This window comes from Manis pentadactyla, chromosome 5 (genome assembly GCF_030020395.1).
Source record: "Manis pentadactyla isolate mManPen7 chromosome 5, mManPen7.hap1, whole genome shotgun sequence".
Lineage (NCBI taxonomy): Eukaryota > Metazoa > Chordata > Mammalia > Pholidota > Manidae > Manis > Manis pentadactyla.
In genome coordinates, this window is record NC_080023.1 from 79,135,203 (window position 1) to 79,160,665 (window position 25,463).

Here is a 25,463-nt window from a genome sequence, read left to right on the forward strand (position 1 = left end):
AAATGGTGGGATTTGTTTCTTTCTTATGGGTGAATAGTATTCCATTGTATATATGTACCACATCTTCTTTATTCATTCTTCTACAGATGGACAATTAGGTTGCTTCCATATCTTGGCTATTGTAAAAAGTGCTGCGATGAACATAGGGGTGCATATGTCTTTTGAATCTGGGAAGTTGTATTCTTTGGGTAAATTCCAAGGAGAGGGATTCCTGGGTCAAATGGTATTTCTATTTTTAGTTTTTTGAGGAACCTCCATATTGCTTTCCACAATGGTTGAACTAGCTTACATTCCCACCAGCAGTGTAGGAGGTTCCCCTTTCTCCGCATCCTCGCCAACATTTGTTGTTTTTAGTCTTTTTGATGCTGGCCATCCTTACTGGTGTGAGGTGATATCTCATTGTGGTTTTAATTTGCATTTCGCTGACGATTACTGATTTGGAGCATCTTTTCATGTGTCTGTTGGCAATCTGAATTTCTTCTTTCGAGAACCATCTCTTCATATCTTCTGCCCATTTGTTAATCAGGTTATTTGCTTTTTGGGTGCTGAGGTGTGTAAGTTCTTCATATATTTTGGATGTTAACCCCTTGTTGGATATGTCATTTACAAATATATTCTCCCATACTGTAGGATGCCTTTTTGTTTTTTTGATGATGTCTTTTGCCATACAAAAACTTTTTAGTTTGATGTAGTCCCATGAGTTCATTTCTGCTTTTGTTTCCCTTTTTCAGGGAGATGGGTTCAGGAAGAAGTTGCTCAAGCTTATATTCAGGAGATGTTTGCCTATGTTGTCTTCTAAGAGTTTTATGGTTTCATGACTTACGTTCAAGTTTTTAATCCATTTTGAGTTTACATTTGTGTATGGGATTAAACAATCCAGTTTCATTCTCTTGCATGTAGCTGTCTAGTTTTGCCAACACCAGCTGTTGAAGTGGCTGTCATTTCCCCATTGTATGTCCATGGCTCCTTTATCATATATTAAATGACCATATATGGTTGGGTTTATATCAGGGCTCTCTAGTCTGTTCCATTGGTCTATGGGTCTGTTCTTGTACCAATACCAAGTTGTCTTGATTACTGTTGCTTTGCAGTAGAGCTTGAAGTTGGGGAGCGTATTTCCCCCTGCTTTATTCTTCCTTCTCAGGATTGCTTTGGCTATTCGAGGTCTTTTGTGGTTCCATATGAATTTTTGAACTATTCCAGTTCGTTGAAAAATGCTTTTGGTATTTTGATAGGAATTGCATTGAATCTATAGATTGCTTTAGGCAGGATGGCCATTTTGACAATATTAATTCTTCCTATCCATGAGCACGGGATGTGTTTCCATTTATTGGTATCTTCTTTAATTTCTCTCATAAGTGTCTTGTAGTTTTCAGAGTATAGGTCTTTCACTTCCTTGGTTAGGTTTATTCCTAGCTATTTTATTCTTTTTGATGCAATTGTGAATGGAATTACTTTCCTGATTTCTCTCTCTGCTAGTTCATTGTTAAGTCTATAGGAATGCAACAGATTTCTGTGTATTAATTTTGTATTCTGCAACTTTGCTGAATTCAGATATTAGATCTAGTAGTTTTGGAGTGGATTCTTTAGGGTTTTTTGTGTACAATATGTCATCTGCAAACAGGGTCAGTTTAACTTCCTCCTTGCCAATCTGGATGCCTTTTATTTCTTTGTGTTGTTGTCTGATTGCCGTGGCTAGGACCTCCAGTACTGTGTTGAATAGAAGTGGGGAGAGTGGGCATCCTTGTCTTGTTCCCAATCTTAAAGGAAAAGCTTTCAGCTTCTTGCTGTTAAGTATAATGTTGACTGTGGGTTTGTCATATATGGCCTTTATTATGTTGAGGTACTTGCCCTCTATATCCATTTTGTTGAGAGTTTTTATCATGAATGGATGTTGAATTTTGTCAAATGCTTTTTCAGCATCTATGGAGATGATCATGTGGTTTTTGTCTTTCTTTTGGTTGATGTGGTGGATGATGTTGATGGATTTTCGAATGTTGTACCATCCTTGCATCCCTGAAATGAATCCCACTTAGTCATGCTGTATGATCCTCTTGATGTATTTTTGAATTTGGTTTGCTAATATTTTGTTGAGTATTTTTGCATCTGTGTTCATCAGGGATATTAGTTTGTAATTTTCTTTTTTTGTGGTGTCTTTGCCTGGTTTTGGTATTAGAGTGATGCTGGCCTCATAGAATGAGTTTGGAAGTATTTCCTCCTCTTCTATTTTTTCGAAAACTTTAAGGAGAATGGGTGTTAGGTCTTCACTAAATGTTTGATAAAATTCAGCGGTGAAGCCATCTGGTCCAGGAGTTTTGTTATTAGGTAGGTTTTTGATTACCAGTTCAATTTCATTGCTGGTAATTGGTCTGTTCAGATTTTCTGTTTCTTCCTTCGTCAACCTTGGAAGGTTGTATTTTTCTAGAAAGTTGTCTATTTCTTCTAGGTTATCCAGTCTGTTAGCATATAATTTTTCATAGTATTCTCTAATAATTCTTTGTATTTCTGTGGTGTCCGTAGTGATTTTTCCTTTCTCATTTCTAATTCTGTTTATGTGTGTGTAGACTCTCTCTTTTTCTTGTTAAGTCTGGCTAGGGGTTTATCTATTTTGTTTATTTTCTCGAAGAACCAGCTCTTGCTTTCATTGATTGTTTCTGTTGTTTTATTCTTCTCAATTTTGTTTATTTCTGCTCTAATCTTTATTATGTCCCACCTTCTACTGATTTGGGGCCTCATTTGTTCTTCTTTTTCTAGTTTCATTAATTGTGAGTTAGACTGCTTATATGGGATGGTTCTTCTTTCTTGAGGTAAGCCTTTATTGCAGTATAGTTTCCTCTTAGCTCAGCATTGGCTGCATCCCACATATTTTGCAGTGTTGAATTATTGTTGTCATTTGTCTCCATATATTGCTTGATCTCTGTTTTTATTTGGTCATTGATCCATTGGTTATTTAGGAGCATGTTGTGAAGCCTCCATGTGTTTGTGGGATTTTTCATTTTGTTTGCGTAATTTATTTCTTGTTTCATAGCTTTGTGATCTGAGAAACTGGTTGGTACAATTTCAGTATTTTTGAATTTACTGAGGCTCTTTTTGTGGCCTACTGTATGATCTATTCTTGAAAATGTTCCATATGCACTTGAGAAGAATGTGTATTCTGTTGCTTTTGGGTGTAGAGTTCTGTAGATGTGTGTTAGGTCCATCTGTTCTATTGTGTTGTTCAGTGCCTCTGTCTCCTTACTTATCTTCTATGTGGTTGATCTGTCCTTCAGAGTGAGTGGAGTGTTGAAGGCTCCTAGAATGAATGCATTGCATTCTATTTCCCTTTTTAATTTTGTTAGTATTGTTTCACATATGTGGGTGCTCCTGTGTTGGGCACATAGATATTTATAATGGTTATATCTTCTTGTTGGATTAACCTCTTTATCATTATGTAATGTCCTTCTTTATCTCTTGTTACTTTCTGTGTTTTGAAGTCTATTTTGTCTGAACCAAAGGTTCAAGGTTAATTTCCTTACTATCTAAGAGTCTAACTTAACTCACTTAAGATGCTGTTACAAACACAATCTAAAGGTTCTTTTCTTTTTCTCCTCCTTTTTCTTCCTCCTCCATTCTTTATATATTAGGTATCATATTCTGTGTTTTTGTCTATCCCTTGATTGACTTCGGGGATAGTTAATTTTGCATTTGCTTAGTAATTAGCTGTTCTACTTTCTTTACTGTGGTTTTATTTCCTCTGGTGACAGCTGTTAATCCTTAGGAACACTTCCATCTATAGCAGTCCCTCCAAAATAGACTGTAGAGATGGTTTGTTGAAGGTAAATTCTCTCAGCTTTTGCTTATCTGGAAATTGTTTAATTCCTCCTTCAAATTTAAATGATAATCTTGCGGGATAAAGTAATCTTGGTTCCAGGCCCTTCTGCTTCATTGCATTAAACACATCATACCACTCCCTTCTGGCCTGTACGGTTTCTGCTGAGAAGTCTGATGTTAGCCTGATGGGCTTTCCTTTGTATGTGATCTTATTTCTCTCTCTCGCTGCTTTTAATAGTGTATCCTTATCCTTGATCTTTGCCAGTTTTATTACTATATGTCTTGGTCTTGTCTTCCTTGGGTCCCTTGTGTTGGGAGATCTGTGGATCTCCATGGCCTGAGAGATTATCTCCTTCTCAAGACTCGGGAAGTTTTCAGCAACTACCTCCTCAAAGACACTTTCTATTCCTTTCTCTTTCTCTTCTTCTTCTGGTATCCCTATAATGCGAATATTGTTCTGTTTGGATTGGTCACACAATTCTCTCAATATTCTTTCATTCTCAGAGATCCTTTTTTCTTTCTGTGCCTCAGCTTCTTTGTATTCCTCTACTCTAGTTTCTATTTCATTTATCGTCTCCTCCACTGCATCCAACCTGCTTTTAATACCCTCCATCGTTTTCTTCAGCGATTGGATTTCTGAACTGAATTCATTCCTGAGTTCTTGGAAATCTTTCCATACCTCCATTAGCATGTTGATGATTTTTAATTTGAACTCCCTCTCAGGAAGAGTCGTAAGGGCTGTATCATTAAAATCTTTCTCCGGAGTTCTATTAATTTTACTCTGGGCCAGGTTCCTTTGGCGTTTCATATTTGTATATGGCGCCCTCTAGTGTCCAGAAGCTCCACTCTGGAGCTGCTCAGCCCCTGAAGCAATGTCGGGGGTCGCAGGGGAGTGGTATTGGTGCCTGGGGGGAGGAAAGAGCTGTTTCCTGCTTCCCGGCTGCTGTGCCTGTCTCCACTGCCTGATCCAGTGGGCCGAGCACACAGGTATAAGCTTTTGTCCCAGAGCAGCCACATATAAATCCCTGCTTTCCACAAACAGCTGGAATCTCAATCTCTCCAGGAATTCTGCCTGTGTTTGCTTTCCAACCCGGTAGTCATGCGAGTCTCATGAAAGCACCATGAAATGTAGGTTTGTGCTCCCAGAGCAGATTTCCAGAGCTAGGTATTCAGCAGTCCCAGGTCTTCCACTCTCTCCCTGCTCCATTTCTCTTCCTCCCGCCAGTGAGCTGGGGTGGGGGAAGGGCTTGGGTCCTGCCAAGCCACAGCTTTGGTACGTTTACCCTGTTCCGTGAGGTCTGCTCTTTTCTCCAGGTGTGTGCAGTCTGGCGCCGTCCTCTTTCCTGTTGCTCTCTCAGGATTAGTTGCGCCAATTATATTTTCTAATTGTATACAGTTTTAGGAAGAAGCCTCTGTCTCTCCTCTCATGCTGCCATCTTTAATCCTGAAAAGCGTTTGTTGTCTTCTAAGAGTTTTATGATTTCATGATTTACATTCAGGTCTTTGATCCATTTTGAATTTACTTTTGTATATGGGGTTAAACAATAATTCACTTTCGTCCTCTTGCATGTAGCTGTCCAGTTTTGTGAACACCAGCTGTTGAAGAGGCCGTCATCTCCCTGTTGTATGTCCATAGCTCCTTTATCGTATATTAATTGGCCATATATGGTTGGGTTTGTATCTGGGCTCTCTAATCTGTTCCACTGGTCTGTTGTTCTGTTCTTGTGCCAGTACCAAACTCTTGATTACTGTGGTTTTGTAGTTTTTGGGTTTGGTATTTCCTACATAATCGTCCTTACTCCATGGGTCAAAAAGCTAATATGGGATTTCTTCCAGTGCCGAATATGTCTGTTTCAACTCTGTATTCGGGAGTCAGAAAAAACAACAGGTTGATTCATAACCCCTGGGCCCACTGAGACAGAATTGGGCCCAAACTTCATATATCTCCTGGCTTCTGTAAAGCTCCAGTGTGATTACTGGGCATGGGGATTTTCATTCACCAGGGATTAGCAGAGCTAGCAAAAGTATGGGGTCTGAGAGCATACAGCAAATGGTAGGCACACCATGTAGTGAATGTTCAATTTGTGCTATCATATATTTGATAACCAACAGATACTGTTTTTCCAAATATCTTTTTTTTTAATTGAGATAAAATTCACATAGCATAAAATTAACCATTTAGAATGAACAATTCAGTAGCATTTAGGATATTCACAATGTTGTGCAGTTAAGAAGGCTATCTAGTCCCAAAACATTTAATCACTCCGTAATAATAGCATCTGGTTCCTTTTAAGTCGTTTCTCTCCATTCTTATTCTCCCCACCCAAGTTCTGGCAACCACCAGTCTGCTTTCTGTCTCTGTGGAATTTCATGTTCTGGGTATTTCATATAAATGGAATCATACAATATGTAACCTTTTATGTCCAGCTTCTTTCACTTAGCATATTTTTAAGGTTCATCCACATTGTAGCATGTTAGCAGCACTTAATTTTTTCTTGAGGCTGAATAATATTACATTTTACATATATACTACAATTTGTTTATTCATTCATCCTTTGATGGACATTTGATATATTTAAAGCCAGGTATGTGTTCTGTGAATGACTAAAGTTTAGGAGGTAGTGGAAAACCAGTGATCTAGTAGACACCTGTGTCTCTCTTGCTACCTCAATTGGGCATTATCCATTCTTGACTTATAGAAGACTTGTTATTGGAGTTGGTGTCTTAAGCTGTAAAGTGAGGATAGCAGTGTAAATTTTTGAGGGCTTTGAAATGCTCTCTCCAAATACTAGTGTTTTATTATTTCCCTTCTCAAAATCCTGCTTTCTGAATAAAGATTGACCTCAGTTTGATGCTCAGGCCTTACATAATCTTAGCTCCTGTTTAATTTTTCAGCATTGTGGCCTATCTGTAGTCTTTGTGCTTCAGCCCAAATGGGCTACTTACTATTATAAAAAAAAAAGTACATGCAGTTTTTTTTCTTCCTACTCCCAACTTCCATAGCATTTTATTTGTTTCTGTCTCATGGAACTTCATCTTACACCGGTGTGCAAGAGGGTTATCACTCACAATTTAGTTATTTCTATCTTAGGTAGTAAAGGAAAAAAAAATTCCATTGTTGGACAAGAGAGGAAGTAGAAGAGATGTCTTGTTTGTATAGCATGTGGTACAGTTCCAAGAAGAGTAAATGAAATGTTTTTTGATTGAAATATAAGGTTTTTCTTATGCATGAATCTAAAGAATTTTCTTCTGCTTAAATGTGAAATTTTTAAACAGTTTAAGTGAAGTGGCAAAGAGATTGTGTGTATAAGTAGCCACAGTTATTCCCATATTAATGCTTAATTTATGTATTATTTAGTTTCACATAAGATTCTATATCATTGTGTCATTTTTATGTTACAGCCAGGCAATTAATATGTAAGCCATTCTGTGAATCAAGACTGTAGTAAAAGTAAATATTTTATCTCTGTATTTGAAATTTAGGGGGCTATGAAATTGTCAGCATAGATAAGATGTTTGAATCCTTTTTTTTTTGGAGACATTTCAAATGTACTTGAATTATTTCAAGTAAATTTTAGCAACATTCAAGTTTTTAAGCAGATTTATTTCATTTTGAGTACTGTATGAATGAAATGTGAGTTACTGGATATGCAATCAAGGTATCAAGGTCTTTCAGTGATCTTAAACCAGCAGTATTTTTTAACCCTTAAAGACAGAAATTTGTTAGTTTTCACATGAGCAAAAAGAAACATTTTGAATTGTTCTGATTGAATTTAGTTAATTTCTAAAATCAAGTCATTACAAATATAATTAATTGTCTTAAGACTTATTGTTATTGATCTCTAAAATTGTTCTCTTTTTTTTTTTTCCTCCCCATTAGGGAGAAGAATCAAGTGAATCTGCAGAATCTAGCAATAATTGGGAAAAGCAGGAAAGTATTGTATTGAAATTGCAAAAGGAATTTCCCAATTTTGATAAACAGGTGAATAGTCATGTACAGAAATGTAATCAATTGTGCCCTAAATGTTTGTATTACAGATTAGTGCTTGAGATCAGCCATGTGAAAATTTAGGAATTTTGCATCTTCTAATTAAATATTTTCCTTTATCAACATCATGAAATATTTTTATACTGCTTATTCTTTATATTATTTATTTACATTATTTGCTAATTGTAGTATCAACATTATAAGTAACAGTAATCATAGCAAACATAACCATAATAACAATTGTGAACTCATGTATAAAGTGGAAATCATCTAGAAAACCAACTTAGCTGCTTGAGCTTTTTTCATATTCTCATCCTTTAAATTTCTCATAAAAAATTGCGAAGTATAATACTGAATTCCAGTAATATTCCATAAGCTTCCTGCTTGTTAGACAGTGAGAATACTTTCAGTCAGTAAAGACCTCTGTTGAATCACATTACCACACATAGAAGCATATTATTTCTTTAACATTTGGAATATATTTACACTTGGTTTAATTTATTCAGGTATATGCACAGGTAATACATCTGCTGAATTCTGACGAGCTAAATGCAAAGTCTTGTTGCTATACTGTGTCTTTATATGTTGAAACTACATGTTTTGAAGCTGGCAGTTGAAACGTGTTGAAGCGTAGCTGCATGTTGGAATTAATTGAGCAAACATTTTTGATCCTTTGGTATTTAGAGCATTTCATAGGAAGAGTAGAAATGCAAAAAAGTCAAGGTTCTTTTGAAAACTTTTGTATATTTGCAGAGGTGAAATTACATAAACAAAGCACTTGTAAAAAAGCAGCATAAAAACACCTTATATGATTCTGTTAGATTTCAGGTGATTTACTTATATCTTAAAGAGGATGAAAGTTTTCTACAAGTTGTTAATTTTGGATTTTTAACTGAATGACTTATTTTTAGGAACTAAGAGAAGTACTCAAGGAACATGAATGGATGTACACAGAAGCTTTAGAATCTTTAAAAGTGTTTGCAGAAGACCAAGGTAATTATCTAGTCTTTGTCATTTTAGAAAATACATACTTCTCATATTAGTCAGTATTTTAGTATATAAGAAAATAGTAAGCCTGTTAGCAAATGATCAGAGCATGGGTTTGCAGAAAATGTTGAAAATAATCATGTAAAAACTTTTTAAATGACTGGTTCAAATGTTTTGGCATATTCTTTGTGGCAGTGTAAAATGAAATTCTATTTGGCCAACTTTTTTTTGATAGATAAGGATACTCTTAAGCTACCTAATGTATTATTGAGTGTAAAAGGAACATTTTTTACATTTAACAGCTCTCAGGGTGGATCTTAAAATTGTTGGTGTCATATAATCAGTGTAATGTAGATGTCATAGCCTGCACTTGAATGAATATCAAACTTACGAAGATGAGTATCACTGGTGTGGAAGAAAGTTCCTGAACCCATATTGGAACATTCTTAACTTCAGGAACTAAAAGGGAGAGAAGTAGTGCGAAAGAGTTGAATTACACAGTAATATCTTTAAGCAAGAATCAAGTAGACTAGCTCTTGATGATGGCAGTCCACTTAAAAGCTCAGCCCAATGAGTTTAGATTTCTTTTTAATGAACTCTTTTTTTTAAATTTTTTATTAAGGTATGATTGATGTACACTCTTATGGAGGTTTCACATGAAAAAACAATGTAGTTACTACATTTACCCATATTATCAAGTCTCCACCCATATCCCATTGCAGTCACTGTCCATCAGTGCAGCAAGTTGCCAGAGATCCACTATGTCCCTTCTCTGTGATACAGTGTTCTCTCTGTGATCCCCCACACCATGTGTACTAAACATAATACCCCTCAGTCCCCTTCTCCCTCCATCCCCACCCACCCTCCCACACCCCTCCCCTTTCATAACCACTAGTTCATTCTTGGAATCTTTGACTCTGCTGCCATTTTGTTCCTTCAGTTTTGCTTCATTGTTATACTCCACAAATGAGGGAAATCATTTGGCATTTGTCTTTCTCCACCTGGCTTATTTCACTGAGCATAATGTCCTCCAGCTCCATCCATGTTGTTGCAAATGGTAGGATTTGTTTCTTTCTTATGGGTGAATAGTATTCCATTGTATATATGTACCACATCTTCTTTATTCATTCATCTACAGATGGACACTTAGGTTGCTTTCATATCTTGGCTATTGTAAAAAGTGCTGCGATGAACATAGGGGTGCATATGTCTTTTTGAATCTGAGAAGTTGTATTCTTTGGGTAAATTCCAAGGAGAGGGATTCCTGGGTCAAATGGTATTTCTATTTTTAGTTTTTTGAGGAACCTCCGTATTGCTTTCCACAATGGTTGAACTAGCTTACATTCCCACCAGCAGTGTAGGAGGTTCCCCTTTCTCCGCATCCCCGCCAACAGTTGTTGTTCTTAGTCTTTTTGAAGCTGGCCATCCTTACTGGGAGGAGGTGATATCTCATTGTAGTTTTAATTTGCATTTCGCTGATGATTAGTGATGTGTAGCATCTTTTCATGTGTCTGTTAGCCATCTGAATTTCTTCTTTGGAGTACTGTCTCTTCATATCCTCTGCCCATTTCTTAATCAGGTTATTTGCTTTTTGGGTGTTGAGCTGTGTAAGTTCTTTATATATTTTGGATGTTAACCCCTTGTTGGATATGTCATTTACAAATATATTCTCCCATACTGTAGGATGCCTTTTTGTTTGTTGATGATGTCCTTTGCCGTACAAAAACTTTTTAGTTTGGTGTAGTCCCGTGAGTTCTTTAATGAACTCTTTTAAGAAATGCAACCAGTGGTTGTGATGGCACGGACAGTGAAATTATGTGGAAAAAAGAGAGCCACCAATGTCACCAGTTCTGAGTCTGAAAAATGTTACAGAAGAGATAAATTATGAACATAAAGCAATTTGAAGAATACCTTACCCAGGTTATTTTGGTTGTATTTTTCATATAAGCAGAAGAATGAATGTATTATAATTTATGTGTAAGTCTAAAAGCTCTTTAAGTAAAACATAAACATCCTAAATAATAAAGTATTGTGTTATAGATTAATTGGCACTTTCTTACTGGTACATTAAATAACACTATTTTCAATCATAGCCATCTTAGAAATCTGTTGGAGATTAATCAGTGATAAAGTAGCAGTGCTTTTTAGTAATAGTATATTTAAATAATTTTTAAAATAATGGAAAATTAGAACAGTAGAGATGGTGATGGAAAAGTTAATTACAATATGGATTGATTTAATGCAGGGTGAGTATTATTTTTGCTATATGCCCATCAGTGTTGGCATGGGGATGCTGCTCCAATGTTAACATCTGGGACCTCTTACGAATATGCAGCTGTGATTTATATTCTCAGGACCTTTGTTAGAAAATGAGTATTTATACCTAGTTCATTTCAAATAACAAGTTATAACCTGCTTTTGAAACAAATTATTTCAACTCATTGTATAATTTCAAATTCTACTTCAGTATTTCTCATTAATGTATGTCAAGATTTAACAATAAATCACAGTTGAATTCTGTAATCAAAAGGAAACCATATATATTTTAAGTATTTTATCTTATCTGAAGTATTAAATCTTTATTTTTAATTTATATCTTTCTAATTTAGTTATGTTTTTCTTTCTTACACAGATATGCAATATGCATCACATAGTGAGTTTCCAAATGGAAAAGAAGTTTCTTCAAGAAGTCAGAATTGTCCTAAAAATGCAGCTAAGACAAAACTGAAACAGAAATGTTCCATGAAACCACAAAATGGTTTTAACAAGAAACGTAAAAAAAATGCATTTAATCCTAAAAGAATTATTGAAGACTCTGAATATGATTCAGGTTCTGATGTCGGTAGTTCGCTAGATGAGGACTATAGTAGTGGTGAAGAAGTGATGGAGGATGGCTATAAAGGTAAAATTCTTCACTTCCTTCAAGATGCTTCAGTTGGTGAACTTACTTTGATTCCTCAGTGTTCTCAGAAAAAGGCTCAGAAGATAACAGAACTCCGGCCCTTTAATTGTTGGGAAGCTCTGGTAAGGCTACATTTTTTTTTCCCCTGTGTGTGTGTGTTTAATTCACAGTACCGTTTATAGTCAAGGTATCTTCAGCCCAGGGAAGCATAGATGGGTGGCCTTATCCTGTGTAGAGTCAAACATTACTTTAATTGCAAGCCAATAGTATTTCAAATAGTGTCATATGACCTAATTTTGAATGAATTAAGGGGTGATTTTCCTGAAAAAACCCAAGCTGATTGGCTGGGCATACTGTCACTCATTCTTTTGCAAAGAAACTTAGTTCATTTTACTGCAGAAGAAGAAATTAGAGCTTACATTTAGGAAGGAGTTGTTTGCTAGCCTGTTCTGATCTGTTAACTGCTGAAACACCATGCAGAAAGCAAGAATGTGGCAGAAATTTTATTACAACTACTTGAAGAGCAGTAGCAACATTCAGGAGAGCTCCATGGTTCAAAGTGCCAGCCTAAAAGTTTTATGCTTCACCACAAAAGAAGCAATTGTTTATTTTCTTTTTCTTTTAAAAGTGACAGCTCAATGTCTAACGTTTTTCTTGGTTAAACAACGTGGCCATTTTATGGAGTGTAGCAGGCTGCAGCGTTTTTAATTGGAAAGATAGCAAAGTGTGGAAGCCTAGAATTCAAGCGTTAGGTGAAGGGAAGGCGTAAGCACTGGTAAGTACATTTTGCATGATCCTTTTCTAGAATTTGATTTCCTATAAGGGAGTTTTATCCAAAATACCTGTATTTTGAGTTTTATAAATGTCAACAGTCAGCAAATCTTATTCATACAGAGAAACAAAAGAACTCTGCCTTACAAATTTTGCTTCCACTTTTGTGAGAATGTGGGCTCTTATAACATGAATTGTATATAGGCCCTGCTGTGAAAGCAATATGGATGATTTTTCACAGCTTTAGAAAATGAAGTGGCTCTTGATACTTTATAAATTTTTAGAGTTTTTTCCCTATCAGGGAGTCAAGTTGCTTTGTGATTAATTTCATATTTGTGACAAATCTCTGAGTATATGTTCCCTTGATAAGTGTCTTGAAGTAGTGGTATGGGAGGGTCCCTGAACAATGGTTGTAAAAAGCATTTTTTAAAAATTAAAATATTTGACAAATAGACAATATAACTAGCATTTCGTAGCTTAAAAAAAAAAGGCCATTCATTTTGCCTGAAGCCTTTGCTTTTCCATAGCACATCTGTCAAAGCAGGTCCTTTGAGAACTTGTTCTGCTTTGCCTGAGTGATTTATTTGTTAAAAGTATTTGCTGAAGGGCTTTCTTGTTCTTCTTTCCTTCCTTTTCTTCTTTTATCTTAGTGGTCTCCTGTGTTATTGCAGACTTGGGTTGCTCAGGCTTGTTGGGATTCTAATTTATTTAATAAGGAATGCAATTATCTGTACCAGTGTGTTTAGTCACTGTAACTACTTGCCCAAATATCTTACAGTAAAAGTAAATTACACCAGAGTTATATGTGCCAGATGCTTTTAAAAATATTCAGCAACTTACATGTAGAAAGCATGTTTCCCCTACTAATTAATTGGCATAGTTTAAATTAGTCTTGACTTGAATTTGTAGATATGCATTACCTACTTAAACCTCCTATAACATATTGCCCCCTTTCTAAAAGTTGAACAGAGACTATATTTTTTGCTAGCCATTCATCTAAATGTAATTATTTTGTATAACAGTTAAAAAGTGAATTTGCTACTTGAGTTCAGCAAATACAGGTTCTGTTGTCCTAAAATAAAGCAGGTAAATGAAGAGTTTTTGGAAATGAACAGTTAAAAATTAGCACGTCAATATATATAAGCTTTGAGTTTTAATTTGCTTAGAACTTAAAGCTTCCCCTTTCAATTACTTTACAATTTTGGATGTGACTGATTTGTAGAGCAAATTCTTTTAAAATCATCCAAGGAAAAGTAACTATTATGTGCATTTTGGTAAGCTATGTATTTACTTCTTCCCTACTAATCAAAGAGGTTTGAAAATATACCTGTAAAGAACTTAAAAAGTAAACAAAAGAAAAAATATTTACTTTAGTTTTCATAGATACTGTTTTTAGAAATTCCTGTGAGAATTAGTTGAAATTTTCATTATGTCATTCATACTAAAATGAAAATTGCAAGGCATTAAATATTAATTAAGAACAGCGTGCAAATGTAAACTCCTAAATTGTCGAAGCTTATTTTAGTCTTACTGATTGGGGAATTTGGCAGAACTTTAAAATTCATTACTATTTCATTAAAAAGCGTACTGAGACAAATCAAGTATACACTTAAGTTTTAATTTTAATTTTTGTTACAACTGAAGTCTTTTGTAACATTACTGAGTTAATGTAATCATAAGAATTTCATAAGTTAAATGTAATCATAAGAATTTCATTCTTATTCTCTTATAAAAGTAACTTGAATGTGAAAAGTATTCTATCAGTGTCTTTTAAAACAATTAAAAAGTTGTACATCATCTGTTACAACTTCTTTGTCAGAGAACTATACTTTTTAAAAATTAAAATCCTTTGAGATATTTGTCACCCTCATTTCACACAAGAAAAATTTGATTATTCAACAAAAAAAAGCAATTTGTAGGAAGTTATTTATATTTACAGCTTTATACCATTTTTTTCTGCTTAATAGCAGTAAAGTACATGCTTATTTTAAGAAACCATGTTATTAGATCATGTAGACTGCAGAAATACAGCAAGCTAAAAATGTCATTAGTTTTAAAACATACTGTTAATGTGGTAATTTGGGGGTTTTATTGCCAAATTTCATACATCTGATGGCATCAGTTCACCAACTACTTGTGGAATTTTTGTCTAGTCTTGTACAAAGTAAGGTGGGGATGCTATTATGTCTATGATAATCTTATTGGGTTTAAACTTTTCATGTGTACATCTAATTCCTTAACATTTAGATCAGTATAGATTCAGTTTTGCTTGATTATTAGCAAGCAACCCAGGTTTTCATTCATGTCAAAACACTGTGCTCTTTCTTCATGGTGCTCTTCCCATAGATAGACCATAGGTGCTTTGTTTTCCCCTTGGTGGTTGTAAAATGTCCGCTTAAATTTATCACTTAAAGCATTTTAATGCGGGCTTCTTCCTTCCTGATAGGGTGACTTCAGTAAATTTGTATACAAGATTACTGTGTTCAGGCTTTGTTTTCATTCTTACAAGTTTGGTAAACATTTTTTAAAAAGTAATACATTTCTCAGTACTTTGTAGACTGCTGCCAGGTATTTATAGGAATGCAAGATGAGGATTCTTTTATCAAGCATGTTACTTGTTAAGTGAAAAAGTAAATCTGCATTAAAAAAAATTAAACCCTTCCTATAGAATTTTTTAAATATGTGTGCTGCAAGAGTGACACACTGTGGCAAGAGAGAAGTACTTCAGTTTGTTACCCTTTATAGTGAGAAAAGTCGTAAGAATCCTGAGTCTTTAAATCAAAGAAGTTAGTATCAGAGTAATATTGAAGTTCCTTTTTTCATGTAATTTTCTAGGAAGTAGCAGTTACTTTTTTTCCTTTTCTTCCCCTTGACAAATAGCTTAATCATATTTTTGAAGAATGATTTGTTTTCCTTATCTAAAATTGAAACAGTACATTCAAGAACAAAGAAGAAAGTTAAGCCAAAATTCTACCAAAGATACCTACCACTTAAGACTTTATGAGCAGTCATCTATTTTTGTATACATTTGTATGTTTATTTCATATTATATAAACAGGGTCATATTTTTCTGCATTCATCAGTGACTAGATTTACTAGAGATTCTGCTTATACAGAGTACTTTGTATTCTTAAGTCCTTTAGTGAAGCTAAGTAATTTACTGGATTGTTGAATACTTTCTGTATTCAGAAAATAATAACAAGTAGTAAGTGGAGTGTTCTTTCACCTTAGGTGCCAACTACCCTGTTTCCTCCCACACACACCCCTAATGAATATTGTGGACATATGTATTAGGATTTTTTTTTTAAGTTTCTACTTTTACTGATTATGAATATTTCAGATTAACAAGTTCAATAATTCTATAAGCTTGTTCTTCCCAAAAATCTGTATTTATCTGCTTCCCCAGACTATCTCCCACATAATTGCTCTCACTTCTTTTTCCATCATTATCGCTTCCATATCTCCAGGTAACATAAACATAATGCTCTTTCTAATTTTTCAGTTGCATAACTAATCTACTGACATTATAACATTTAATGTCAACATAGTTTTATGACTATGCAAATGCCTTTCATAGCCAAGTACATCATTACTTTTTTCCCTTGTTCAGCATTTTTATTTTCTTTAATTACTAATTCTCTTGCTTTTTTTGTTTGCTTAGTTTTCTATATACTTATTATTTCAACTCTAAACTCTTCCCTAGTTGTCTAAATTTCCTCTCAGTTTTCAGACACTTAAGTTATTCTGTCAGTTTCATTTTGAAGAAATTTTTTCTGGATTCTTGTGACCTGCTCTGGTTTGGACTGGTTGCATTACAGGCCAGCTGATTAGCTATGGCTTTGAGATTTTATTTCTCTGACGTCCTGAGGAATCTTCTCTTTTGTTGGATCTCTTGTTTATGAATTCCATGATTACATGGTTAGTGATGTGTTCTTTCATCAGGAGATCATAATGTCTGGTTGTTACAAAAATGTTAGCTTCTCTCTTCCCCAGTTTCTGACATACCGAATTGATCTTCTTTGGTTCAAAAAACAGTTCTTTCTTATTTCTGGCCTTATTATTCTGAAAGGACTTCCTAGATCCTAGATTATATTTCACAAGTCTCCTTGTGAAAAGTGCCCCTGAAATTTTGTTCTTTCCTTGTGATGCCCTTAAAATTTTTTGTTGAATGTCTTTCCCAATGCCTGTAACCCTCATGAGGACAGGAGTTGTGTCTGTCTGTATACCCGAGTATATTCACCAGTCAGGATAGTACTTTGTAAAAAATAAAATCATAATAAATGGTAGTGGTTACAGAAAAAAGTTTTACTTTCTGTTTTATTTTTTAGGGTCTTAATTTTTTTTTTAGAGAGGCACTAGCTATAGTGAGAAGAAAAGAGCCTGGACTTTGGAATCCTTTACCTGCTTTGTGACCTTAGAAATTGAACCTTAGTTTATTCATCCAAAATTGGTGGACTGGTCTTGTAGTTACGAGGGTTTAATGAGTTAGTGAATAAAAGACATCTACTAGTTTGCAGCACATACAAAGCACACAGTATACGTTCCTTTCTGTTTCCTGGTTATTCATGTCGATTCTCTCACATGTGCACATCATAAACACATACACCACAGTAGGCATGAGATTGGTTTTTTGGCCTGTAACTTTTGAGTTCCATTTAAAAATAAAAATATTTTAGTTAAAAGCATTAAAACTTAAATGAACCTTAAAATTTTCAAGGCACTGTTTTTACATATCCTGCTATTGAAGTATAAATCTTTTCCCTGGAAAGCACAAGGTGAGGGGGCTCATTGTGATTATGAATATTGTTGTCATGAAAATGTAGTGTGCACATAACTTCGTATTTTACAGTGCCACTTTGGGAAGTGCTAATAAGTTTTTGTTTTGTTTTCTTATCCTGTAATACATCAATATATGGCTTTGGAATAGATTGAAAATTCAGCTTCCCAACTTATTCTAGGTTAGATATGAAAAACATATTATATATTATATTATATATTATATTATATTATATTATATTATATTATATATATTATATTTATATTATTATATTATATTATATTATATTAAACTATTCTTATGAAATTAACTTAGTATATATCCTGTAAGTTTTTAATTTCTATTGTTTGAGCTTCTCTAGAACTTAGAAATACTGTGATCATAGGGATTATTAGAGGTGTTAATTGTGGTTCTTGTAATTTGAAGTAATATGCTAAATAAGATGACATGAGTCAAAATCTCTTGACAGATGATAAAAAAACTTTAGTTTTCTCTATTCCTTTCTGGACTATGGGATTTTATTGATTAACAAAGCTGTTAGCTTTCAAACAACTATTGGGCTTTCTATTCCTTTTCACTAAAATATTTTTTGTATTCTTCAGGATATATTTTTTCACCTATCTATATGGAAAAATTCTAATTCTGTTAATAGTGTTTACATTTCAAAGTATTCATTGTCTCCTTTAGAAAAATAAATACAAATACATTTTGAAAGAAATTCTTTGAGTTTTAACACAGAAACATTTGTATAGGTATTGTATTGAAACTGATTTTTTTTTTAATCAAATTACTGAATTGGTCAGTTAACTTTTGATTCATGCAGTATCTTTCCAGGTAGTAGTCTCAGTTTAATAGTAAAATATCAAGAGATAATAATCGAAGTTTTAAAAGATTGAGGAGTTTTTTGTATTTTGATGACAGGAAAAAGTATGTTTTAGGAATATTAATCTTACAATAATACATCAGGCATAGGAAGTGGCAAAAATGGACCCAAGAGATCAGGAATGCAATTATTATATTGGGTACGATTGCATCTGGTAACAAAGGTGAATCTGAGATTTTGAACACAAAACTTGATAGACATTAACAATTTAGAGTTTCCCCAAGGTCACTGTAGAGTTACCAGAGTCACAGTAGCAAGATGGGGATTATGCATTTTTGGAGAGAGAGAGAGATTTTATTTATATATGATGAGTTTCAGGTGACAGGAAACTGGAATTCAAATGTAGACATAAAGAGTCATGGTCTCCTAAAACTTGGTTAATGTCATTCGTAAAGGTAAAAGTGTTACTTAACAAACATTTTTCTCTCATAGAGAAAGAAATTGAGATTGGCCTTCTGTTTACTAGTTCTGAACTGTTAAGTTCCTTTTCTTTTTATTGTGTAGTTCACAAAAATGTCCAAAACTAATGGCTTATCAGAAGATTTGATATGGAACTGTAAAACACTGATCCAAGAAAGGGATGTAGTCATAAGGCTTATGAACAAATGTGAAGATATTTCAAATAAATTGACGAAACAAGTCACTGTGCTCACTGGAAATGGAGGTGGATGGAACATAGAACAACCCTCCATTTTAAATCAAAGGTAATGTCTGTTATATGCACTTACTTGTTATTTTATCTCAGTTGTTTAAAAATTCTGAACTTCTCTATTGTGCCCAGGGAACTTAAATGTGGAAGTGATATGAAAACTAATGGTAAAAGGAAAATTCAAGGTTTTCTATCATGACACATAAGTGGTGTATGAATTGTTTTTCATTAATAACCACCCATCAGGGTGTTTTACTCTATTATATCATTATCAGTTAGAAGGAGGAAATGTTACGGTCTTTTATAACCTATGTTCTCCTTGTCTGGTAACAGATATTTTCATATATAATCACAAAAACTGAAAGGGGGGGCTTTAGCTACCCCTTTCCATAATTTGGTGCTTCAAAAAGTCAGCTCCTTAATTGCATCAGTATGAAAACTTCTGTCTTAGCTCAATTTCTTTTTAATTGTAAATAAAATGAAATGATATATCCTATATCTGTAATTTAATGTTTTGAATGTTTTCAAAAGCCCAGATTTTTAAATCTCTTTTTGGGTAGAAACACATCAAAAATAAAAGGACACTTCTATTAAGTAGATTTCATAGGGAAAGATTATAAAAAGTCTGTTCATAAAACTATATTCCCCAGAACTGCTACGTTCAGTAAAATACTTTGTCAGAATCCTTATAAGAAATAGGTACTATATTATTTTCACTAAGAAATTTGTCCAGCAGCCAGTACATAATAAAACAACATTCTGTAATTGTGAACACTCTCATTTTGTGTGGTGTGGTGTTGGGATATTGGGATGGGGGAAGTTGTTTTGAACTTCTTTAAGTTTTTATTTAAGTGGTTTGGGGACTCAGAACTGTTCAGAATACCTTTTTAGAGAATGTGTAAAATTGTTCACTTTGATAATATTTATAGGGCAAAAACATGGGAAAAATCCAAGTTCCTAAAATCAGAATAGTTAGAATGAATTACACATTCAGAATTTAATGAACAGCACTAGGGTCTCATTAAAATTAATTACCATGGTTGATTTTATTTATTTACTGTATTTTTCAAAGTTAATGATCAAAGCATATTTGCTGATCATCAATTAATTAAAAATCAAACTATGAAAAAAATACCAAGATATGGTTACTGGCCTTTAATAATAAGCTACAATCTTTTCTGTGCCCTTCTAGGGTGCTATGGGATGGTGTAGGGAAATGTGATGCAGTTCCCACAAAGAAGCTCTTTTCTCTGTTGCATATAAAGAACTATGGCCATATCAGCAAATTCATCTCCTAAAAGTGTAGTTGGAGCTGCTCCTTGTTCTACAGCATTGGATATGGGGAGTTCTGCACTCTACAAGACTTACCCAGTTGAGTCTACTTTATCATAATTTGGATTCTAAAAAATCAAGTGCTTTATTGCATCACTTAAAAAATTTAGCCTAAACCCACATCCGCAAAGTCCTGGTACTGTAAATAGTATGATCAGTTAATAAACCATCCTCTCCATTAGACTGGGGTTTTTTTTAATGAAATATTTAGATGTGAAAAATTGGTTTTATTAAAAATTGCTTATCGGATCTAGTCCAAAGTACAACTTGTAACAACTTGTATAGATAGTCTCTTCAGAGTTTATTTAAATACACTTTTAAGGGGTGAAATTTGTTGTCTTGGTTTTTTATTTTAGCCAAGGTAAGAGTTGCACAAGCAATTTTACTTGGTATACTGGCCAGGCATTGTGACTGCTTACTATAGAGACATTTAAAGTAGTATCCTTGCCTTGGGAAAGGTTTATTAGCACAGAGGAAAACATAAGACTATCCTGTTGAATAAGCTGTCATGGTTTTTAACAGGACAGAGTCTTCGTAGCAAAGTTTTACTTCAAAGCAAAATTATGTCAACTATTTTCCTATTACAAATTTATATGAATTGTAACTGCCTTTTATAAAAGCAATAAAGGAAGTACATACCATTAACTCCTTTTCAAATATAAAGTCTTTGCAGGGAAAAATAAAATTTCTCATACATATTTCACAAATGTTACATTCATAATCTTTATTTTAAAATGTCAAAACTAAGATTGCCTAAAGTTAAAACAATATAGTGAGGGAAGGGGGGAAAAAAACTTCTCCATATTTCTCTTATTTTATTCCTACCACCTCTCAAGCTTTAGCAATTTATCTAAAATTTAGCAGCTTTAAACTTTTAACTGAAAATACTTCTTGTCAGTGTAAAACACATTTAATCATGTGACCTGTCTTTTCTGGGTTAAATCTACCAAGGTTCTTGGCTCGCCCTCAACTTGACTGGATGGTTCCCTTCCTAGTTCCTATATAGTTGCTATGAAACCATTTGACAATAGCATGAATGCAGTTCAGTACTGCAGATGTGGTCTGATTAACTCAAGAGTACTATGGTGTAAATATTTTAGTAGTTTGGATACTATTATTAGCACCAACTCATGTAGTAGTATTTTCAGCAGCCATGTCACACTTCAGGGACATAAATTGTTGGTCAGATAGTATTCTTCATCTGCTTCATAGGGACTACATCAGTCAAGTCTTTGTAGCCCTCTATTTCTTCATTTTAAACTCAAATTTAGCACATTGTTTTTACTTTTGGTTCCATTCCAGGCATTTCTCATCTTTCAAAATAATTTTAATACTAGTTTATCTAGCACAAGATTGAAATCCAATTTAATTTTCACTCTGAAAAGATAATAACTGTTGGATAGGATTTTTTTCCCTAACCAAACAAGTAACTTCAAAGTAACATGCTGTTTCATTTTCTTTCATGATCTCAGAAAATCTTAAACTTTTTTCCCTTCATGGGAGGTAAGAAAACCTTCAGTTTAAAGATAAAGTGCCCCTATCGAGAAGAGTGCACTTAACTAATGTGGAAGGCCTGGGCTGTAGTTTTTAACCACTTGGGTAACCCTGAGCAGATGACATTCTTATTTGTAAACTGGTGGTTGGAGTTCATATGCCATCTTGAAAATTCTTAAACTGTAGAATATCAAACTAAAACAGAAGGTATGATCATATAGCATCTAAATATTAGAACCTCCTAGAGAAAGAATACAGCTGCCCCGCTTAAAAAATTTGTTGTAACACGTGAATTGAATTTGAAATGTCTTTGTCAAAACTGCATTTTCATTTATCTTCTTGCATTCTGAAGAAAGGATCTGCGATGTGCAGCACTGTTGTGATACTGAGAAACAGAAAGTTACTTGTAATTTAGATAAATCTAGCAGAGGTACAAATACACATACTCAAATACTTACATTTTTGAAATAAATATTTCAATATAACAAAGCTGTTTAATGTCCTGATCAAACCAGCTACCACAGCTGCTCTGTGATTATAGAAGAAATAATTTTATCTGAATGAAAAATTCATTTAGCTGATGCTTCTCAAAATTTCTCATCACTTTTTTTGTACGTAGTGAAGAATATTGTAATCATTATACTAATTTCTCAACATGTGTATAGTAATGAAAAAAATCAGTAATCTTTGTTAAGAATATTTCTTGACTACTTGTGATAGATTTACGTTCGGATGGCCCCGGGATACATTTTTAAGTGATGTGATATGCCTACCTTATCAAGTTTCATCATTTTCATGAATCCCACACCTTATGTGTACGGGATGACTAACACATTTGGGAAGGATTCAGAGAAACAATGGAGAGGTCGGTTCTGACCACAGGTGGGTAGTTCAGAGAGAACTTTTTCATGTTTGCTGTTCAGTGATGAAGGGCTGAATTCTGGATCAGACTTGGATTGGATACCAGCTCTGCCACTGCAGACATGAATTTGGATAGCTCTGTGATCTTAAGCAAGTTATTTAACTTCTTTGAGTCCCAGAGAAATTCTCATAAGTAAAATGGGGATAATAATAGTATCTACTTTATAATGTAGATTAAATGACGTAAGAATGTATGTAAAGCTCAGCACAGTGTCTGGAATATGGCAGAGATTCCAGTATTAGCATTTACTGTCACTGCTACCATAGTAGAAATAATTCATTTGGATCTGGAAATTAAGATATCTGTGATAATGTTTTATTATTACATTTGTAGTGGCATAGAAGTTATACTGGCCAAGAAGGCAGGCATTTTAAAAAGTGAACTGTAAATAGTTCAGTAATAATGGCTGATTTTTCTCCTACCTATGCTTTTAATTTTTCAAATGAGAAGTGTTTGTTAGATTGCATGCCCAGTTAAAACATAGATTCTCATTTAAGATGGGTATCTTTTTATCCTACCTCTTTTTTATCCCAGTTCTAATTAGGGTGTCTTAACTTCAGAATTTGACCCCTTAACTAACTGTTATGCCATACCTGTGTCCAAACCTCTCCCCTGTGTGCAGACAGAATGTGTATGACAGGAAATTAAAGGGACAGGATACAAGCTAGAGAATGAGAGGTGTGGCATTGTCCTAGGTTTTCATGTTGATGGGGGGGTATTGCTGTCCTAGTGAGTGTAAGAATAAGCTTCTGAATGAGATAGACTTCTTGAGTTAAAATATTAGGCATAACACTTTGTAGCTTTGCAACCTCAGGTAAATTACTGAGCCTAGGTTTTTCCATGTATTAAAGTGATAATAGCTACTTTTATAGGGTGTTAAAACTTAAATGAGGTGATGCTTGAAAATGAGTTCTTTGTGTGTTTATATAATAGACGCTTAGTAAAAAACTGCTATTAGTTTATAGCCCTTGAACTTTTAGAAAAAACTATTGTTTTTGTACATTATAACCCCTCCCATGATTACTTTCCAAACAAGTTATTCCTAGGGGTTAGTCTGTTTATGTGTTTCCAAATTAATAAGATTTTTGATACTTAGCTCTTACTTTCTATTTACTGATGTTCATTCATGTCTAGCAAATTTACATTTATACATAGTCCAATCATAAATACACACATACATACATACTCCAGAAGTATACCTACCATTCACATTAGAGGTGATTGGCATTTATTGAGTCAGCCTGGCAAAGTAGCAAATTATGCTGGTGTTTTTGTCATGCTGTGTTTAAGTTCCTTAATATGCCGAAATTCAAATCAGTACAATTTTCTAGTGTAAATATTAGCTTAGTAATATATTATTATAGTTAGTATTCTGATCATTTACAGAATTAATTTAGTGCCTTTACATTATGACAGAATATGGAAATTTTTTTGTAGTTTTTGTTGCCAGAAGAAATAAATCAATGCAAAATAAAATTTGAGAAGATTAAAAAAATATATTATGTGTTGGGTTCATTTTCTTAAGTAAGTGTAAATAGCTTATAATAGTATGTTAAAAGATAAGAATAGACCTAGGTATTTCAGTTCTTGTGTGCATTATAAACTTAAACCTCATGTCTGAAAGCTACTAGAGAAAATTATTGAAAGTACAAATCTATAATATTTGGAAACTCTCTCTTTGCCAGTTTGTCACTCAAGCCCTATCAGAAGGTTGGTTTGAATTGGCTGGCCTTGGTGCATAAACATGGACTTAATGGCATTTTGGCAGATGAAATGGTAAGTAGTACTCTATTTCTAGGATTTGTCATTAAAAGGCATGGTTGCTGTCATTTAAAAAATGAAATTTTCCCTTGACCCTGTTGTTTACTGATCTCACGTTATCCATTCTCTCCTGTTGATGGAAATTTTATTTCTGGTGTTTGGCTACTATACTAAATACTAACATGAACATTCTTATCCAAGTCTCCTGGTGGACATCTCTTAAATGTATTCTTAGGAGTAGAATTGCTGGGTAATAAGATACCCAGCATATATTCAACTCCAGTTAGTCCTTGGAAAATCATCATCAATCCATCCAGTGTATATTAAATATTTTCTTTATATAAACAGTTCCCAAAATTATATCCTGTATGTGCAATGTAAATAATATCTTCCATATTTACGTGTGTCACATTAACCAACATTTAAGATACATTTTGCTCATTAAACTGAGTTGTAGCATTATTTGAAGATTATGACACGGTACTGAGAACTAAAAACAAATAAGTAAAACTGGAAATATTCTTTTTCTTTTGACTTTTCCAGTATTTATTTGCTTTTTTACTTTTAAATTTCATATATTGTCTTTTAAACTTTTAATTTTAGGGCCTGGGAAAAACTATTCAAGCCATTGCATTCCTGGCCTACCTCTATCAGGAGGGTAATAAAGGTCCTCATTTGATCGTTGTTCCAGCATCAACTATAGGTTTGTAATACCCTGTGGACAGCCATACTTTGACTGTTCAGTGTTTTCTCTAGGGAGAATTAAAACTGTATATGTATGATTTCTTAGTTTGTTAATTTCTGTGGTCACTTCACTCTTTTTTTCCCTTTGTGATTGTGTATGTATGTGATTTTACTGGAAAGCTTAAAGTAACTGAAATATGAGTTATTCACCTTTTAAATTATAGATCAAGGACCATTTGATAAGATCATTTATTTTGTTTTCATTATACTTTTAAATAGTTTTAATGAGTAACTAAGTGCTTTTGAAATTATAATTAAACATTGAGTCAGGAAGTATGCAGTTCATCCCCACGCAAATTACTGTTCTGTTATTTCTCAATTGGATTTGGACTATAGTAAGAGAAGTATGTATGTATGAACATAACAAAAAATACCACCTCTTTAAATTAGAAATTAAGAATCGCCTATAAATGTGATGATTGGTCCTTTGCCCTTCTTTTCAA

At 33.9% G+C, this 25,463-nt stretch overlaps 1 protein-coding gene across 4 annotated transcripts in view; it reads left to right on the forward strand.

The window, feature by feature from the left end:
* The window catches only part of SMARCAD1 (SWI/SNF-related, matrix-associated actin-dependent regulator of chromatin, subfamily a, containing DEAD/H box 1), an 88,355-nt gene that overhangs the window by 49,279 nt on the left and 13,613 nt on the right, over positions 1-25,463 (forward strand). For 3 of the 4 annotated variants that reach the window (XM_036914102.2, XM_036914101.2, XM_036914103.2), the window contains exons 7-12: positions 7,691-7,792; positions 8,710-8,791; positions 11,418-11,809; positions 18,623-18,822; positions 24,201-24,291; positions 24,880-24,979. In XM_036914102.2, the coding sequence (XP_036769997.1) occupies positions 7,691-7,792; positions 8,710-8,791; positions 11,418-11,809; positions 18,623-18,822; positions 24,201-24,291; positions 24,880-24,979 (967 nt within the window). Of the gene's footprint in view, positions 1-7,690; positions 7,793-8,709; positions 8,792-11,417; positions 11,810-11,869; positions 12,463-18,622; positions 18,823-24,200; positions 24,292-24,879; positions 24,980-25,463 lie in introns of those variants that run through there. The other variant, XM_057502449.1, reaches the window with a different exon arrangement.